The sequence below is a fragment of the Patella vulgata genome, chromosome 2, assembly GCF_932274485.2.
Source record: "Patella vulgata chromosome 2, xgPatVulg1.2, whole genome shotgun sequence".
Lineage (NCBI taxonomy): Eukaryota > Metazoa > Mollusca > Gastropoda > Patellidae > Patella > Patella vulgata.
Window position 1 is genome coordinate 57,691,166 of NC_065880.2, and position 21,861 is coordinate 57,713,026.

General features: G+C 34.5%; 1 protein-coding gene across 1 annotated transcript in view; it reads right to left on the bottom strand.

Annotated features, from left to right (window-relative positions):
- Positions 1-442: 442 nt before the first annotated feature.
- Positions 443-21,861, bottom strand: part of LOC126811205 (gamma-tubulin complex component 2) — a 123,431-nt gene continuing 102,012 nt past the window's right edge. Inside the window, exons 15-17 of the mRNA XM_050536776.2 lie at positions 21,753-21,814; positions 8,726-8,768; positions 443-1,318 (exon numbers count right to left, since the gene is read on the bottom strand). Coding sequence (XP_050392733.1) covers positions 1,277-1,318; positions 8,726-8,768; positions 21,753-21,814 — 147 coding nt within the window. The 3' untranslated portion in view covers positions 443-1,276. The remainder of the gene's footprint in view (positions 1,319-8,725; positions 8,769-21,752; positions 21,815-21,861) is intronic.

The window sequence follows — 21,861 nt, forward strand, 5'->3', positions numbered from 1 at the left end:
ATTTTTAGAATATAAAGATATGTTTTAAGTTTCATCAAAATCCGATAAAAATTGTGACCCCTAGAGGGTCAATAACCTTTGTATTACATACTTATACACCATTTGCGTAGAAAGAGCTGCCATTTTGTCAGGCACTTTCATTTTGATTTTCCCGAAATTCCAAATCAACCTTCATTATGCAGTGCTTGGACTAGGTGGAAATTAGCCATTTTTCCTCAAATTTAGGAATGCGACCCCCACAGACAATACAGTTCTGTTGAAGAGAATCTTGTCATCAACTTGTCAAAGACAATATGTTGTAGCTTAAATATCTGATACAGATGATGTGGTGTTTAGGGCATGCTAAGTATCATATTACACTGCTCTATATTTAGATGGGTTTTGATCAGTTTCTATATGAGACTTAATTCACATTCAAATTAAATGTAGAAAACACCCAAAATTAAAATAAAAATTTAATAAATAAAAATAACATTTGATTCAAATATTACATAAAGTTATACTAAGCTTTTTATATTTTAAATATGATGTAATAGAAGAAACTTTATTGCATAAAAAAATTACAAGGTTATGTGACAATATGTGCATATACAAATAAAAATAATAGAAAGATAAATGCAGAAAGCAAGGATACATATACATGTACGTAATTATACAAAGATACACAAGACATGAACAAATTGTATACAAAAGCTCCCAAACATTCTAAAATATCTACATTTTTATTGATCATCAGTATCTTAAATTGTTGAGAGCCACGGTTGCTAAGTGGGTAAGACACTGGCTCGCTAGCCTGGAGGTCGTATGTTCGATCCCTACATTGGTCGAGAAAGTTTGTTGGGATTTTCCGGCCTGGCTTCCCCTTGTCAGTGGTGCCGGACGGAAGGACTGACAAGGACAGCCGTCCAGTCAATCGGATGGTACCAAAATCGACTGCCAGGGTATACATTAGCGTGCACGTAAAAAATCCCTTGGCAGTAGGAATTTGATATAAGAGTAAGCCATGGTGCAGCTGCCTGGGCAAAATTTCTCTCATAGCACACTGTATGGCATATGTCCGTCTTCATTAGATGGACAGAACAAGCTAACAAAAAGGCTTTTTTTTGTACAATCAGTGGTCATAAGTATCAAGTTCTGTCTACATCGGATAACAATTGTGACCTGTTGAGTGTCCACAAACAAATTATGGCCGGACAAATGGACAGTGGCGACAGCAGCATACATCCACAAGAAAATGTAGTCGTATAAAAATCAGGACTGGATAAAATGAGCCCTCTCAAATTAAAATAACAGCTCTGGTCTGGTATCTGTGTTCTTCCTTGAATAAAAAGAATATGTTATGTATTGGGTTGTTTTGAATATTGGTTATATGACAGTCTCCATATGTAACAGTGTTAAGCTGTTATCTATCAACTTCAACTTTATCATTAAGTTAATTCACCATATTTAAAATGACAGTTTAAGAAATGTTACTTTAATTTTCAAATGAAATGCGCAATTTTATCTAGTTAAGTATTTGCAAATCCTGTACTAAAATACACACTACTACAGTACATGTACTTTGTCTCTGGTTTAAACATGCAAATCCTTATCCAATTAAACTAAATAATACATATGTTCTGTTTTCAGAAAGAATATATTATAATTATAACTAGCTCACATTTATTGAATGATGTCAATTCTTTATTCTGGCATCCACTACCATTCTTTTTAATGATAAAACTTGGTTTTTGGAATAAAGAAACAACTGATTCCCCAGAAATGATACTAACCGATTATAATAAATGATGTCATTTGATACTCCCAATAGCAGGCAGGTTTATAGTTGTCAACATATAAGGGTAATAATGCTATCAAGTCGGACATGTTGTTTAGATTACCATACCAGCCAATTAAATGTCAGTGAACTGGACACAACACAAACATCCAAAATTTAGCCCCTTTTCTGGAGCTGGTCTATACAATGTATGGTGGAATAGTGATATATCTAGGTTTTTAAAATCGGAAAAAAATTGTGACCTCTAGAGAATCCACAAGCTAAAGATAGGTCGCCAGGCAACGAAACAAACGCCCACAGCAACTAAATCGTCCGGGAAGTCAACAAGTGTTGTCGCATATTTTTACTTTTTTGGGTAATGAAACATTTATAATACACTAAAGTCTGATTAATGAAGTAATTATCAATCTGAAGTCATTCGGATCCATAAGATTTTTGAAGTGATCAAGGGTCATAACTCTGGAAGTAATTATCGAAAATCACTGAAAATGAATAGATTTCCTCGTCTCATGACCTTAAACACTGTGTATAAATTTAAAGTCAATCGGATATTAACTTTAGCCTATAGAGTGTCCACAAGATTTTTCAAAGTGACCAAGGGCCATAACTCTGGCAGTAATTATCTGAAATCACTGACCTTAAACACTGTGTATAAATTTAAAGTCAATGGGATATTAACTTCAGCCTCTAGAGCATAAACAAGATTTTTTGAAGTGATCCAGGGCCATAACTCTGGCAGTAATTATCAGAAATTGCTGAAAGTCAATAGGCTTCTTCGTCTCATGACCTTAAACACTGTGTATAAATTTAAAGACCACATAAGACAAAAAATCTAAATTTCATGTATGTATAGCCAATGGTTACTATATCCACTTTACGGCAAGTTCACACCAATCTGATTACCAGCGGCTGCCAGGCAGGAGATGGATAGAGAACAAGCTAAAAAGAAAGTGATTTTTCGTACAATCAGTGGGCCATAATTCAGGAAGTTACGGTCCAATATGAGCGAATATCGAAAGGAACCGAGATCTTTGGGTTATAAACTTACATTTCAAGTTTCAACAAAATCGGATAAAAATTGTGACCTCTATAAGGTCCACAACCTTGATATACCATATTTTTACGCTATTTGAGAACAAAGGGCGCCCATTTTGTCTGTCAGTTTTGGGACGATTTTCAAGAAATTCGAACTCAGTCGTCCTTAGGGTCTAACGGTGATATAATCATACATTTTTTTAAATCGGATAAAAATTATGACCTCTATGGGCTCCACAAACTAAAACGCGATTTTTCGTATAATCAGGGGCCATAATTCAGGAAGTTACGTTCTGATATGCGCGAATATCGAAAGGAACCAAGATCTTTGGGTTATAAACTTACATTTCAAGTTTCATCAAATTAGGATTAAAATTGTGACCTCTATAGGGTCCACAACCTTGATATACCATATTTTAACGCTATTTGTCTGCGATATCACCTCGGTGGAAGCGGACGTAAAATACAACTAACTAACAACAAGCTATTTGAGAACGAAGGGCGGCCATTTTGTCTGTCAGTTTTGGGCCGATTTTCACGAAATTCGAACTCAGCCGTCCTTAGGGTGTGACGGTGATATAATAATACGTTTTTTTAAATCGGATAAAAATTATGACCTCTATAGGCTCCACAAGCTAAAAACGCGATTTTTCGTACAATCTGGGGCCATAATTCAGGAAGTTACAGTCTGATATGCGCGAATATCGAAAGGAACCACGAACTTTGGGTTATAAACTTACATTTCAAGTTTCAATAAAATCGGAAAAAATTGTGACCTCTATAAGGTCCACAACCTTGATATACCGTATTTTTATGCTTTTTGAGAACAAGGGGCGGCCATTTTGTCTGTCAGTTTTAGGCCGATTTTCACGAAATTCGAACTCAGCCGTCCTTAAGAGTGTAACGGTGATATAATAATACGTCTTTTTAAATCGGATAAAAATTATGACCTCCATAGGGTCCACAAGCTAAAAAAACAAATTTTCGTACAATCATTGGCCATAATTCAGGAAGTTACAGTCCGATATGCGCGAATATCGAAAGGAACTGAGTTATAAACTTACATTTCAAGTTTCAACAAAATCGGATAAAAATTGTGACCTCTATAGGGTCCACAACCTTGATATACCATATTTTTACGCTATTTGAAAACGAACCAGGCCATTTTGTCTGTCAGTTTTGGGCCGATTTTCACGAAATTCGAACTCAGCCGTCCTTAGGAAATAACGGTGATATAATAATACGTTTTTTTAAATCGGATAAAAATTATGACCTCTATAGGGTCCACAAGCTAAAAACGTGATTTTTCGTACAATCAGGGGCCATAATTCAGGAAGTTACGTTCCGATATGTGCGAATATTGAAAAGAACCAAACTCTTTGGGTTATAAACTTACACAAAACAACATGATATTGAAATGCTGATCGGGTTTAATTGGGTCAAGGACAGTCGTAATAAAATTTAATCTCACGTCGGCATTTATACCCACCCACCCCCTCCCTCAATAAAGGAACACATGTAATCAATTATCATTTATTTATATATAAAAAAATATAACAACGAGAAACATTCATTCATCGCAAGTACACTATTTCTTACTTTATTTACAACATCACCTGTATACACGTATACTCCTCGTATCTCTAATGGAACTGTTGTGGTATAACATCTTTAAATAGTCGATCTTCATGTTCATGTGACATTTTATGTTCAACAAGAGGCCACTTTCTAAAATTTGTGACGAGTTAGACTGTTGACTATTTCTCCATACACGGCGAAAAGTAGTTCCGAATGATTAATGCATTTAAATAATTCAAAGTCATTGAATGTACAACAATTAACAACATACTTCTAAAACTTATAAATATATTAACTCGTATTAATATTTGGGGAGCTCAAACAATATTGTTCTAGTATTTTCACTCGATAACATGTAAATATAATTGCACATGTATCAAAATGGCAGTGAGCGTAAAAAGTTCATTGTGTCAAGTAAAGCAACATTAATCAGTTGTTACATAAAAGAAAACAAAAGGATTAAAAACACACACCGACAATACGTCTTGTGTAGGAATATTATATCTTAACCACGGGAATGTTTGTGACGAGATTTTAAGACAGACTGTGTTTTTCGGAAAGGAACTGTTTTCCACGTGGGCCAATGTTGAAGAAGGGAGGTCGGATTCATTGACGACAATGTTATCATCTTGCTTTCTTTTGTTATTCTGAGAGGTTTGGAATTTCAACATTTTGAAATGATGTAAAGCATGCTAACATTTCTGCAATATATATCATTCGCATGATTAACTCTAGTTATCAAGTGAAGACATCAAAGTAAAGTTTTTAATTTGTTTGATGTTGATACAGTAAATATGGCTGCACGAGCGATGAAAGTCGGCAAATATGCTGTAACAACAACTCGGTTTTAAGAATGGTCGCACAGTACTAATTAAAAAACAAAACTCGGTTAATTAAAGTGATTAAATGTTAAACATACATTATGCAAGAGCAAAATCGGTCTATTGTAGGTCTTTCTTTAGGCCTGAAATGTTATAAAAACTATTAATTAGACATTAATTAACTTATCCAGACCATAATCAGCTCTTGATGTCAAGGCTTGCCTGCGATATTTGTTGGATTACAGTCCGATTTGCTGCAAAAATTTCCTTCGTGATTAACGATTAAATGGATAATCAAGACTATTAGTTTTGTCTTATCGTCTTCAGTAATGATGATCGAGGCTAAGCGGAACTTTCATCCGCTTGGTTCTCGGTTCATAGTGGATCAATTTGACTGAAATTTTCAGCAAGTTGCCTTTACATTATGTAGTTTTTAACTATTATAGTGAGAACTGCCAACTCGTTATCTAATCTCCCATAATGTATCTTTAAGCTTTTAATCTGTTTGATGTTGATCCTCCGTTGATTGTGATTAGAGCAATATACACAAGGACAATTAATTGGCAGTGGTTTACATTCGTGGACTACTGAACACTGTTAATTTTATTATAGCTGACAGTTTGCATCACGACACGCACAGAGATTCTTCGTATCCCGGGATTTAATGATTTAGCACAAAATATGCTATTTTTCCGACGTGCAAAATGACCACGGGCCTGATCCGGTTTCGGTCTTTTCCAGAGCCCTCGGTCCCGACCGGCATCCATGGTCTGTACAATATAGCACTATCAATAGACACCACCAGTTGACAAGCGTCTAGTGACGGACGGTCCAATTACCACGTGACCGGCCTAATCATAATCACCAAATCATTGTCTTACATCGTTATAGATTAGACATTTGTGATTGGAATATTTTAGAGTGAATTTAAAATGCTGAACACATGCCGTAGATCCATTTAAGCTGCCTTTGTTTAAATAGGCCACATGTCAACTGAAGAAGACCCAAGCAATTAACACATTTACCGGTAATTTGGATAACCACGTAATATTGATATCACAGACTATTCTCTATAAGTACAGAAATACAAATGGTGCCAGTCATTTGTCGATATATTCATTATTAGCTATATATAATAATAATAACTATTTCTATACACAAAGAACAACTTTCGAAATTCACAGCGAATATGGAATTTTCCGATGACTATGCATAACAATAGATCGCCCTCATTTCTCAGCCAATCAATGCTGGGAATCTTATTACCATGTACGGTTCCATGCACTACGGGCGTAGCAAATGATGTTAAATTTTGGCGCGAAAATTGCACGGGATTCATGGACATGAATATCAAATACACTTGATCATACGTGGAATTCCTGATGCAGTTTGGTGAGTGATTAAACTGTCAATGTAATTGTAAAATACTTTTATTATACAAAAGTTAAACAATGTTAGACATTATAACCTTATCTTATCACAAATGTTTATCCATCGAAAAATTTATATTATAAGTCAATTAAATCAACAAATAATACGAGGCTACTTTATTACAAAAACATTGGTGAGCAAAGCTAATTGATTAATGGGTAAATAATAATTATAAACAACTGATAAGTAAAACTTAATTATATTATACAATTAAAGTGTGTATGATTAGTTCGTTCATGGGGTATTACGCACACGTTCCACCTAGAGTGATGGCTAATATAATATAATTACCTAATCAGCATTCTTAATTAATTTATAACCCCATGTCTGCAACTTTAGTCAGTTAGATTAATGACAGATATAAACTAAACTACACTTTTATCAATACACAAAGATAGTTAGATGACGCTTCTCGATCTGTTATCCCATTTACCAACAAAATTTATTTGTACTGTTAATTCTAACGTATATTGAGATATTTTTTCATACTTCATTTGTACGGTCTATTTCAGAGTAATGAAGTCAAATACACATGCAGAAAGAAAGACACCGTACGATGGCTATTTGAAACCGAGATACAGTTGGCTATACTCTGATAACGGATCATCATTTACAAATCGCGTTTCAATCATGTTTGACTTTTATGATACGTTTTGCACGACCATATCTTTTTACTCCTGTACTCATTTACTCGGGGAAATTAGAACCACAATACTCTTCTGACGAAAATGTATCTCAAATCGTTTGGACTGCACAAGATGGTAGAGGGACTCTATGAGAAAGTCACTTAAAAACACAGTATTAAAATCTTTGTCGTGAGAAAAGAGAGCGAGTGGTACATTATAAAACAAATTCTTACGTAGTCAATTGTTTTATTTGATTAGGGGATTAAGGAATCAGTCAGGCGTTAATGAATACACACGCCGGCTGTATATAGGTAATTAAGGAATAAACATTCCAAATATGCATTTGGTCACTGGCGTCTGAGGGGATTAAGAGTGTTTTCGATAATTGGCAAAGTTGTTTTTACCGGAGGTCTATTTTTGCAACTTTGAGTGAAGATAGCTGAATTAATTTTAATCAGATTTGTGTGAACTTGCCGTAAAGTGGATGGGTTATAAACATGCATTTCAAGGTTCATCAAAATCGGATGATATACCAGATGTTTACACTATTTGCGTACAACGGGCGGCCATTTTGTCTGAAGTTTTGGTCCGATTTTCACAAAATTCGGACTCATTTTTCATTAGGCTGTAACGGTGATATACTAAAACATTTTTGTTTTATTGGATAAAAATTGTGACCTCTAGAGGGACCACAAGCTAAAAGCGCGATTTTCGTAAAATCACAGGGCTATAATTCAGGAAATTACAATCTGATATGCGCGAATATCGAAAGGAACCAAGATCTTTTTGATATAAGCATGCATTTAAAGTTTCATCAAAATCGGATGAAAATTGTTACCTCTAGAGGGTCCACAACCTTGATATACCATATTTTAAACTATTTGCGTACAACGGTCGGCCATTTTGTCTGGCAGTTTTGGTTCGATTTTCCACGAAATTCAAACAGTTTTGTAAATCGGATAAAAATTGTGACCTCTAGAGGGACCACAAGCTAAAAACGCGATTTTTCTTACAATCAGGGGCCATAATTCAGGAAGTTACTTTCCAATATGCACGAATATCAAAAGGAACCAAGATCTTTGGGTTATAAACATGCATTTCAAGTTTCATTAAAATCGGATCAAAATTGTGACCTCTAAGAAGAGTGTCCCCAAGCTAAAAATGTGATTTTTCGTACAATCAGGGGCCATAATCCATGAAGTTTTGGTATGATACATGCCAATATCGAAAGGAACCAATATCTTTGGGAGATAGACCTAAATTTCAAGTTTCCGTCAAAATCAGATAAAAATTGTGACCTGTAGAGTGTCCACAAACAAATTGTGGACAGACAGACGGAACAGACCGACAGGGGCGACGACAATATACGTCCACATGAAAATATGGGCGTATAAAACTCTGTACAGTGTTACAGTGAAATAATTTGTTAAAAGTTATGTAGTCTAATACAAACTTACTGATTGTGTCAAGTAGAGACAAAGTTCTTGACTTTTGACATCTCTGTAAAAATATAACATGTATTACATAAGACAGAAATTGCATGAACACATATCTATATCATTGCTTTGAATTCCAAATTACAATAGAAGGCCCCATTTTTTTTAGCTCTCGTTTGGTCAATAACTGAGTTATTCACCATTTTTCAAATTTGAGGAGCCCACAGCCAATATACTAGACTAAAACATAACCATTTACATTCATACATTCATAAACGTCTGTTATGTTTATGACATAAGATTCCGAAGGCCATATTCTAAGTTGAACTGAAAGCGGCAGCATTGTCAGTCTACCATATAATATTATTATTGTGAACACTTATATATCATGTTATGGATTTGTAAATCATTGTACATTTAAAATGTTTCAGCATACATGACATTATCTGGAAATCGGTCCCATAAAGATGCTTGATGTTCAAAAGAAGAATGTCCAAAACGGATGAGCAGTAAAAGTGTTCCGATAGATGAACAATTCTTTAAAGATACATTATGGGAGATTTGATAACGAGTTGGCAGTTCTCACTATAATAGTTAACCAGCGGCTGCCAGGCAAGATACGCCCACATTTTGCAAGAGATGGATAGAGAACAAGCTAAACAAAAAGCGATATTTCGTACAATCTGGCCCAATAATTCAGGAAATTACGATCTGATATGCGCAAATATCGAAAGGAACCAAGATCTTTGGGTTATAAACTTACATTTCAAGTTTCATCAAAATCAGAAGAAAATTGTCACCTCTAGAGGGTCCACAACCTTGATATATCATATTTTTATGCTATTTGAGAACGAAGGGCGGCCATTTCCTCTGTCAATTTTGGGCCGATTTTCACGAAATTCGAACTCAGCCGTCCTTAGGGTGTAACGGTGATATAATAATACAGTTTTTTTTAAATCGGATAAAAATTATGACCTCTAGAGGGACCTCAAGCTAAAAACGTGATGTTTCGTACAATCAGGGGCCATAATTCAGGAAGTTACAATCCGATATGCACGAATATCGAAAGGAACCAAGATCTCTGGGTTATAAACTTATATTTTTTGTACAATTAGGGGACATAATTCAGGAATTTACAGTCCGATATGTACGCATATTAAAAGGAACCGAGATCTTTGGGTTATAAACTTACATTTCAAGTTTCATCAAAATCAGAAGAAAGTTGTGACCTCTAGAGGGTCCATAACCTTGATATACCATATTTTTACGCTATTTGAGAATGAGGGACGGCCACTTTGTCAGTTTTTCATGAAATTCGAACTCAACCATCTTTAGGGTGTAACGGTGATCTATTAAAACGGTGTATAAAAATTATGACCTCTATAGGGTCCACAAGCTACCAGTGCCTGCCAGGCAGGATACGCCCACATTTTGCAAGAGATGGATAGAGAACAAGCTAAACAAAGATAGGTTGCCAGGCAACAAAACATACAACCACAGCAGCTAAATCGTCCGGGCAGTCAACAAGAGTTGTCATATATTTTTACTTTTTTCGGTAATGAAACATTTATAATACATTAAAATCTGATAAAGAGTAACAACAAATATTATCAGAAAACCATTAGAATTTGTTTGGTTTTTATAAAGTTTTGCATCATGCTAACGTTCAGTATAGGAAACTTAGCTGTTCAAAGTCATAAAAATTCATTAAAAATCAATGACAATATTATACTTGTTCGTCTCAAGACCTTAAACTCTGTGTATGAATCTGAAGTCAATTGTTTAATAACTTTAGCTTCTAGAGGGTCACACGATTTTTCAAAGTGATCAAGGGCCATAACTTTGGCAGTAATTATCGGAAATCGTTGAAAATCAATATGGTTCTTCGTCTCATGACCTCAAACACTCTGAATCAATTTAAAGTCAATCGGATATTAACTTTAGCCTCTAGAGCATAACAAGATTTTTTAAAGTAATCAAGGGCCATAACTATGGCAGTAATTATCCAAAATTGCTGAAAATGAAAAAACTTCTTTGTCTCAAAACTTAAAAACCGTGTATGAATTTAAACTCAATCGGATATTAACTTTAGCCTCTAGAGCGTCCACAAGATTTTTCAAAGTAATCAAGGGCCACAACTCTGGCAGTAATTATCGGAAATCGCTGTAAATCAATAGGCTTCTTCGTCTCATGACCTTAAACACTGTTTATAAATTTAAAGTCAATCGAATATTAACTTTGACCTTTAGAGCGTCCACGAGATTTTTGGAAGCGATCAAGGCCCATAACTCTGGCAGTAATTATCGGAAATTGTTGAAAATCAATAGGCTTCTTCGTCTCATGACCTTAAACACTGTGTATAACTTTAAAGTCAATCGGATATTAACTTTAGCCTCTAGAGAGTCCACAAACAATTGTGGACGCTGGACCGCTGACAATATACAACCACATTTCAATGTGGGCGTATAAACAGCAATTTTTCGTACAATCAGGGGCCATAATTCAGTAAGTTATGATCCGATATATATCGAAAGGAACCAAGATCTTTGGGTTATAGACTTACATTTCAAGTTTCATCAAAATCGGAAGAAAATTGTCACCTCTAGAAGGTCCACAACCTCCAAATACCATATTTTTATGGGAATATGCCCAATCGGACATCAAGACATGGTGAATAATATTCAAAATTCCGAAATTAATATAGTTTACTGAGTGTATAACTACCACTCAACCAGACTATTGTCGATAATACACTGGATTATTAGGTAATTAAGTGATCAACGTATTTATCGTGTTATACGGTCTATAAACCTACCTTGAGTAACTACTTAATCTGCCTGGATTGACTGACTTAATCCTTTGTCGGACAATTCATCAATCTAATCTTAAACATAAGTCATTGTTTCCCCTTTGTCGGACTATTCATCAATCCATTATAATTTTAATCTTCGTGTTAACCTCGTGGTTTCTGCATTGTCGGACATTTTAATCGCATTGATGTGAGCCGACAATATGTATAAACTAGTCATAGAAGTCACATATTTTAAGAGTATATAACGCCCAGATCAATAGACAGTCATTATAATTCGTCTGCGATATCACTTCGGTGGAAGCGAGCGTTAAATAAAGCTATTTCACACACACACATATCCGAAAAATACAAGACATTGCGAGCATGTCCTTGTTTGAAGAAAATCTGATTTGGTACATATCACTTACCGTCTAATTAAAAAGTCTACACTGGATCCTAATGTTTTTAAAAATTACAGGCCAGTCTCTAACTTAAGTTTTATTTCTAAAATATTGGAGAAATGTATTGCTTCTCAGATAAAGGCCCATCTAGATGATAACTGTTTGTATGAACCATTTCAAAGTGCTTATAAACAATTTCACAGTAACGAAACAGCTTTAACCCGGGTTTCAAATGATATTTTAATGGAAATTGATAATAGAAAATGTACATTTTTAATTTTATTAGATTTATCTGCTGCTTTCGACACGGTGGACCCTTCCATTCTTCTACGTAGACTTCAATTTAAATTCGGTATTTGTGGCTCTGCATTAAATCTTTTAGAGAGCTATCTTGTGGGTAGAAAACAGTGTATTTTAGTTAATTGCAAATCGTCGTCTGAATCTGTTTTGTCATCTGGGGTTCCCCAAGGTTCTGTTCTTGGTCCGATTTTATTTACCCTCTATACGTCACCATTAGGAGATATTGTCAGAAAATATGGTCTCAGCTTTCATTTGTATGCCGATGATACTCAATTATATATTTCATTTACACCTAATTGTCCATCTTCTTTCAATTTATCAAAATTGCAACTTGAGAACTGTATTAGTGAAATTAGAAAATGGATGTCAAAGAACTTTCTAAAATCGAATGATGATAAAACCGAATATTTGTTATTAGGCTCAAGGCATCAATTAAGTAAATCTGCACAAGATAACCCCCCTGTTGTAATTGGTAATTGTGATATATTTTCATCTTATTCTGCTCGTAATATTGGCGCTATCTTTGATAGTTTTATGCTTATGGGAGCTCAAGTAAATAATATTTGTAAATTGTGCTATTTTAATATTAGAAATATAGGTAAAATACGTAAATGTGTAACTGTAGAGGCCACTAAGTCACTTGTTAATTCTCTGGTCACTTCTCGATTAGATAACTTTAATTCACTTTTAGTTGGTTTACCTTTAAAGCTTATAGATAAATTACAAAAAGTACAGAATGCTGCGGCTAGACTTGTTACTTTAACCAAGAAATGTGACCACATAACTCCTGTTTTATATAATTTACACTGGTTACCTGTTAAATATCGAATTGATTTTAAGATTTTATTACCGGTACTTACTTTTAAATGTTTAAATAATTTAGCTCCTGTTTACCTCTCAGATCTTTTAGAACTTTATACACCTGGCCGAACATTACGTACATCAGATAAACTACTTTTAAAGCCCAAAACTGTTCAACTAGTCTCTTATGGTCAGCGCTCTTTTAGTTATCAAGCACCTGTTTTATGGAATAATCTACCATTTAGTTTAAGATGTTGTACATCTCTATATTCTTTTAAAAAACAACTTAAAACACATTTATTTAATCAGGCTTTTAACTGACTCTGTATACAATCGTTAACATGCCCATAATCTTGTTGTTTATGTGTGATTTACATTGTCACTTTGTAAAGTGGCCCTGAACATGTTATATGAAAGGGTGCACTATAAATATGCTGTAATAATAATAATAATAATACAGCCGAGGCTAGATATAGAGTAACGGAATTTGCCGAGTGCTGAACCGGTATTAGAAATCTCGCGAGACACGTGAAATTATGAAATGAATACGTGACTAAATTCACGCTTCTAATGTCGAAGAAAAGATTCTATTTTGATGGCATATTCTCGGATTTATGATCATATTTTGAATGGGGTTTATGTTTTTAAATAAAGAAATAAGTAATCTAGGGCGACACTTTTTTGATTTTTCGTTTTACGGACCCGCCGACTGAAGCATGAACCTCCTGATAAAAAAATAAATATGTAACTTGAGAATTTAATTTTATTTTATTTCCGACCCATACACGAAATAAAATCTTTGTTTGTTGTCATATTTTTTTTATTAATGTTTATCAATTTTCATTTTGATGACCCTTCATTGGCTTCAATGAAACATTTACTAGGAAACATTGCGTGCTGTGCAGTAAGACGACATGAGCGAGAGCGTTATTTCGCGAGAAATGACGCTATCCCACGAGAACTGTCATTCAAAATGGCGGGATATCTGTGCCTCCACATGGGGCAAGAAACAGGAATTAATCAAAGATCATTTGTGAAAATAAATTCATCGGACACTATACGCACTTATATGGATATACTACTTCTGAATTTATTAACAAGCTACGTTTTGATTAGTTCCTTTAGGAACTGTCTTTGAGCGGACGATGTCCACTGACAGTTCTTATCCGGCCTTACATATACATAGCTGCAATATGAAAATAACGCTCTTCCCCAGGCTGACCTTAAAAATATCTTTGTTTCACCAAACCCGACCCACAATCGAGGAGAAGGGTCGGTAGGTCGTTTTTTTTTTCAGATTTTTTTTAAGAGCTAATTTGACAGCTTGATAATTTTCCGGGTGCAAACATTCGTCTTCTAAAGTTTTATTGGCAAACAAATCAATGACATCGGGATTTTTCGTGATGCACGACTCGCACACGAATTGCCACAAATAGACGTTTGAAACTCCCTCAACACGTTTTATAACGATCGTGCGGGTTGTGCCTTCATTTTTCTCGAAAACGGATATTGAAGAAAATAGAGGCAGAATCATTTCGTGGGAATGGACGTGCTTTCGTCTGCAACCATTTTGTTGAGAAGCGACACCTACGATGCTTTCGTCTTGATCAACCAGTTTCAATAATGAATCAAACCATAGCCATAGTAAAGGGAAATAACTCTCGTGATATATTTCAGGTTGACACACAAAATAAAATAAAAAGATCGCGGAAAAGTGCAATAAAATAATTTAAGTCGGGGGTGGTTAGTCGGTCGCGTTAGGCGAAACAAAGATATTTTTAAGGTCAGCCCCACCTCTGTTCTAAGGCTATTTTGTAATCCTTACCTACTATTTTTCAACTTGATTCTACTTTATTCACCACAGCTAACACACATTTATAATGATTCAATGCTTTTTTCTAGTAGAATTCTGCGATTAAAAACATACACAAAATACGTTTGAACTGACAGCCATTGCGAGACTCGAACATACGCAAACCGCATGTTTATTTCATCGCTAAATTCTACTTGAAAATGGTGTTGAATTATTATAAATTTGTGTCAAATATATTGAGAAATGATTCCTTTTGGCGGAAAATAAAGAATCAGGGTGAGAAATAGAAGGTTAGGGTTCTAAAACAGCCTGAGAACAGAGGTGGGGAAGAGCGGTATTTTGACGTATTTTCATATTGCAGCTATATAAGGCCGGATAGGAACTGTCAGTGGACATCGTCCGCTCAAAGACAGTTCCTAAAGGAACCACGTTTCGATACACATACAGGTATCGTTGTCAAGCTAAATGATTAATAACAAAATATGGTACAATATATAGAATAACAAACTAAATAAACAATGATTGGAAACCCTATGATTAGAAACCACAATCTACACTTAATTAATAACAATTAATACTTAAAAAGAAAGAAAACCATTCACTGATTAACCCCTTAACTGCGTAGGACGTTATATAACGTCCTGGAAAACTGCCACTCACCGTGTGTAGGACGTAATATAACGCCTTGGAGGTATTTTCCCCAACCTATTCTTCGAACACAATCTTGCCATGCGGAGGACGATTTATTACGCCTGATTGAGGAATCTAATTGAAGGGAGACAACTCTATTTACTGTTAGTTTTATTTTGGTTTAAGACCACTCAAATTTGTATTCAGGAAAAAATAGGCCCCAAATTGACGTTTTTCGTCAAATTAATTACGCAATAGGGGGTAGTTAACATCAAATTAATTACACAGTTAAGGGGTTAAAGTTATTAGTGTTCACTGATTGTCTAGTAAATCCACCCAAAGATTTCGAAGATAATGCCCCGAGTCTCTGTTTAATTTTGGCTTATGTTTTTGAATTTCTAAAGCTTCTTGAAGAACTCGTTTTTCAAAGAGACTCAGGACATTAAAATCTTTCATTAATTGTTGTGGCTACAGTAGAAACTATTTTTATAATCTGTCAACACTTAATGCCTCTAATATTAAAGATTTAAATTACTTGTTAAAGGAGCTAAATCGCTAATATTTTGGGCCTAGAAATTGGCACAAATGGGTCGCAACACATATAATAACGTAATATGAATTTATATAAACTGTTTTACATTCAATCGTTTCCGTTTTACTGTGAATTGTCATCAGTTATGTCGGCGAAATACGCTAGAAGTCTCAACCGAAAGACAGTTTCTAGCGTCTGGTTATTCCAGTCAACACCGATAATATATATTGCGCATGCTCTCCAAATAAGAATATGGCATCACCGTTTGACATGACTTGTGGAATATGTCTAGCCTTATTCTTTGAGCACCTTGTTACAAATGGCACTGAAACGCATTCTGGTACACGATTCGTGTACCAATGGTAAAATGTTTATTTTGTCTTAAATATTGGATATCAGAAGCCCATCTTTTCCAGGTAAGACCACAACATCAATGCTGATTTAAATTGCAAAAAAATTTGTGTTTTCAATGTCGAAAATTTTGGATGATATTGAGTTACGGACTTAGCTACTTTAAAGTCAATTAAAATGGCTAGTTTGTGACAACTTATACTGGTTAACAGTGATACATAATATATTGTCCCACTCTTATTTTGTTTTGTTAACAATAAACCTGTTAAAGTAAACTTCTAATATTTTGTGTGTTTTTTTTTTTTTTTTAACCGACCTACCCAACCAATATGATAACCCTGTGCTGAAAAAAAAATCTAATGTTTAAATTTATTTTTATTTTTACTTTGACCTACCCAACCTAAAGTGCTGCCAAAAAATCTGTAAACCATGAAATTAAAAATGTCTGGCCTAAGCTTATTCTTGGTCTTTTTCATTTTAATTTTAATATTTTATCAAGAAAAACATACATGTAACAATTTTGGTCAGGTATCACAGCTTTATAACCATTTAATGATTTATGTCTGTATTAATTTTAAACTGATTTGAGAAAACCATTGGTTGTTAAAGAATTATCATACTTTTCTCGGGAACTGATTTTTTTTATCATTGACTATAATGTTTTTATTACATCATATATACAAGAATTTCCATAATTGTTACCGGTATATAAAGTTTCATACATCTCACTCAGTTAATCATTTTTTTATTAATCCATAGCAATTAATTAAGTGTTTAACATTTTATTTAAAATTGAATTACGTATGTAAATACAACCGAACTCTCACTTAGCTAATTAAATGAGGCAATCCAAACAATGCGTAATTACTTGAGATTTTTTTATGTTTTTGTTTAAGAATTTTCATGCAATTGAGAATTATATTTACGCATGGTGTATTCATTACATGTCATTTCGGTCCCGCGTCATTTCGGACTCAAATATAAATGGCCCGAGTTTCAGACTCGGACAGGTGACATACTCGCGAAATATATCAAATACTGGTGAAGTATATAAAATTCTCTTTAATTATATATGGGTTGTAATACACGTGAATTATTTCAAGTCAGTGAATATTATTAAATACAGTATTGTTGTTGTTTTTTTTTTTAAAATAATACTTTTGATTGTGTATGGTCTTAAACTTATCTGGCATGCTGAGGCTTTTCGGTAGAGAAGGGCCTCGCTTTTCTTTTTCTTTTCCCTTTTAGTATATTGTTTTTTAACACCGTTGCCCAATCCGCGTTATGACCTGCCCAACAAATTGGACTGCTGGTCTAATAAATAAACGCATTAGATAAGTCAACGCTTCGGCCATTTCTAAACACCTCTCTGAGAAATTAAACGGTGTACCATTAAATTAAACTATAGTACTAATTAAACAATTTTTGTAATTTCCAAACGATTTTTATCGATATCAAACGATGTTTTGAAATTAAACTATATGCATAGTTTTTAGCGCTAAAAACCCCTTATTAAACGATACAAGTTTTACAGTGGCTATGTCTCCCGTGCATGATGAACAAGCCCAATGTGAACATGATAGCCCTATGTAGTATGTATGTCTTCAGTAGATTCTGACGATAATTCTGATGTTGATAATAATAATGCTGGCCTGCTGGATCGGAAAAGACGTAGGTAATTGAGAGAGAGAGAAATGGGGTTTAACGTCCACTCGACACAAACTAGGTAATTTCGGGACTAACATATGGTTTAATTTTATTTCAATAATTCGCTTGCACGTAGGGGTCTTTAGCAGTGGGAGGAAACTGGAGGACCCGGAGAAAACCCACAAGGTTGGACAGGCGACCCTACTCCTTGTAACGTACAACCGGGGATTCGAAACCACGCCAGTCGACTCAATGACAGACTTTATGATACAGCATGCGCACGCTAACCATTCACCCATCCAACCCCCCACGTAGGTAATTCCTGAGTCCCGAACGTGTAGATCTATTGACTGACTATAGTGATAATGATATGGGACTTGAGGATGAAAGTGAAAGTGAAAGTAAAAACAAAGTATTGCAATCCGCAAGTGGTCATGGCAGAGGGAGACGGGGTACGCATGTTCGTGGTGGCATTGCTCATGGCTGCTATTGAAACTTTTGTTCTTTTTTTATATCTTTATCAAAATCCATTGAAAAAAACAATATCCCATAAGTATTTCATGGAGAAAAATTCGTTTTCATGTTAGCGTTAGTGAGAAATGAGAAATCCAAAATGGCCGCCATGATGTCACGTGACTACATGATTATGCAAATTTCCAAAATTCTATTTTTTCCTCTTAGCCCAACCTCATGCCCATCCGAACACACAAAAAGAATTTTCAAAAAGCTACCATAAGTACTGTTTGGCATTTAGTTCCAAACCCACTTTTTTCCTCAAAATAGGGTCTAGCACTGGCAGTGGACTTAAGTCTAGCATTGAAAGGGTTAAATGATGCATATAGGTTTCATACAGATTGGCTGATAATTTTGTCAGAAGAAAATGGATGGTTTAAAAAATCTGTACCGTGTTCACCAAACCGCTGTACGGAACTTTAAAGTACCGTAAACCAAACATCGTTGCAGACCTAAGGAGCACCAGTGACACAAGGGCCATAGCTCCAGAAGAAATTAACAGAAACTATGGAAATTAAATCTGATTCTTCATCTCACTATTAATGTAAACAACATATAACAATTTAAAACAATCAGATGATAAATGTAGTCTATACAGTGTATATGACATTTCCATGTGGGTGTATAAAAATGGGTGTTATCTCACATTTTCACATGTTATACAAGCCTAGCAGCACTATTTAGAATTTTCTGAAGTTGCAGCAATCCTCAACATGACTAGACAACAGACTTTGTCTGAAAGACTATTGTTTTTACTAAAATTATTATTATTATTATTTTTTTCCATGAACGGAAACAGATATCGATCTGGAACCAAATTTTCTATTGGGAAACCATGTGGTGGCTACTCCTTAAAACAATTTTGAAACTTCTGCGCAGACCGGAAGTGGCCGAATTTCGTGCAGTGCATAAAAATTAAAAAACGGCTGTAGCTTCGTCAATTCTGTACCTATTTTCATACAAATGACATTTTCAGAAACCCTGAGTCTTTTCTCGGACGATGGCAGTTGAAAATTTCGAAATTTCGAAACTTCGTCGCTGACTTCTAGCGTTCGAAAAATGAAAATTTTTGTTTAAAACACAATTTTTGTTATTTTTCAAAATTTTAAAATTACATTTTTGGATACCTGAAGACCATCCGATACCAGAAATATAAGTTTCATTCCGAGTTATCGCCCTTTATTTTTCGATTTTTTTCGAATTTTCTGCCCATTTCCCAACCCTTATATTTTTGGGAAAGGATAAATCGATAGTTCTGAAATTCCTGGAACATAAAGCTATATAGCCAGACCGCTGCATAAAGCAATTTCAAAAACGATCCGGAAACCGGAAGTACTCGAAATAATGATAGATATTTAAAAAAAAATGCAAAAAATGGGTGTTTTGGGGAAAAACTTGATTTCTCCGTCCAGTATCAATGGATTAAACGAATTAAACTTTCGTTGAGTGGCCCGAGGAATGGACTGTCGAATGATGCCCAATTTATACGGATACTGTTACCAAGAAGCAAAATATGACGAGCAGAAAATCAAGTATTTTCTGATTTGGAGCGTTTTTGGACGCCTGTATCTCGAAATCTTAACCGCAACTTTTTTTTTAACTTTCTCTATCGAGAGTCCATTCGATAGTCTTGTGAATTATGCCATCCAATAAGACTTTGAAATGTCTGGAATACGATAAAAAAGGGACTGAAAATTGAAAAAAAGTCGAAAAATCATGAAATTTTGCAAAATGCTCTATTACTTTACTATTTAAACAAATTTTTACAAAAAGATTACAGATTCGGATAGCTGACCTAATTACGATTCTAACGATGTATAATATGTACTGAGTTATTGAAATTTAATTTTCGATATTCTGACATTTTTGCATTTTTGGCACTTTTGAGCATAGGATTTCTCAGGGTCATTTTATCTAATCAGATAATGTAATATATCATTACAGAGCCCTGTCGCTATTTAATTGCCCAAACTGGTTATTAAAACTATTCCGACAATAATCTCCATACTGGAAGTATTCAAAAAATGAAAAAAAAAGGTTAAAAAATTGTCGCTCTTGCGAAAAGCTGGATTTCTCGGTCAGATATTACCGGACCAAAAGAAGTAAAGTGTCTTTGGATAGCCCCATTAATGGACTATTATATGGCATCTCAATGGTACGATTTCGATGGTTAGAAAATAAATTGTGGTACGCCAAAAATCTAGTATTTTCCGATTTTGGAGCCTTTTTAGACGTCTTTTTCTCGAAAACGACAACTCCGATTTTTCTGAAACTTTTTTAACGCAGAGTCCTATCGGTAGTCTGTGGCGTGAATCCAAAAGGAAAAGGTTTGAAATGATATAAGGGGTACAAAAATGGCCTCAATCTTTGAAAAAAGTTGAAAAATCGTTAAATTATTGAAAATGTTCTTTTATTTATCTTTTTTACAAAAAACTACAGAATAGATGTTTCTGACACTTCTGTGACAGAAAGTTAAGTATCTAAACAAATTGTTAAAACTATCTCGACAATGATCCAAAAATCGGAAGTAGTCGAAAAAATATCCGATATTTTTGAGAAAAAAACGTAAAAAGTAAAAGAAGTGGTGATCTTGTGAAAAAGTGATTACTATGCCAGATTTCACTGAATCAAAACAACTAAAGTATCATTGTATATCCTGATCAATGGACGATTTTATGACATCTAAATGGTAAAAATTTGCTGGTTAGGCAATACATTGTGGGACACTGAAAATCTTGTAGTTTCCTTTTTGGAGCCTATTCAGACGCTTTTATTTTGCAAACTACTCTTAATTCATTTCATAAACTTCTGTTACTTGGAGTCCTAGGGTGGTCTAGCCTCAATATATACTCATGTCCAAAAAAAAGTATACGCTGTGCATTTCATACTGCATCAACCAAAGTCGTTTTTCCATTCTATGCGGTATTTGGGTACAATTTCAATTTGTTTCACCATTTATTTTGCATGAATCGCGATTTCTCAGCCGGATGTCACTGAATCAAAACAACTAAAGTATCGTTTGGTAGCTCAATTAATGGGCTAATGTATGACACACTTCCTGTCTGATTCCTGAAAGCCGGTTCAGTGCTGCTTGCAGATCTAGTTAATATTTATTTTACAAATTCGTCTAATATTGGGTAACATATTGAAGAGTTATAGAATAATTAGTTCACTATGACCTTAATGACTTTACAGGGTATATTTCTAAATATACTGTATATTTCAATTTAGGGGATAAATGCAATATTAGTAAGATAGTGATACTTTACCCTATAAGACTACAAGTTTTCTCATGTAATAAACTCAGTACACCACCTCCTATACATTCACCCTATAATAAATAATGTATAACAGAAATGAATTAATGTAAAACAAGAA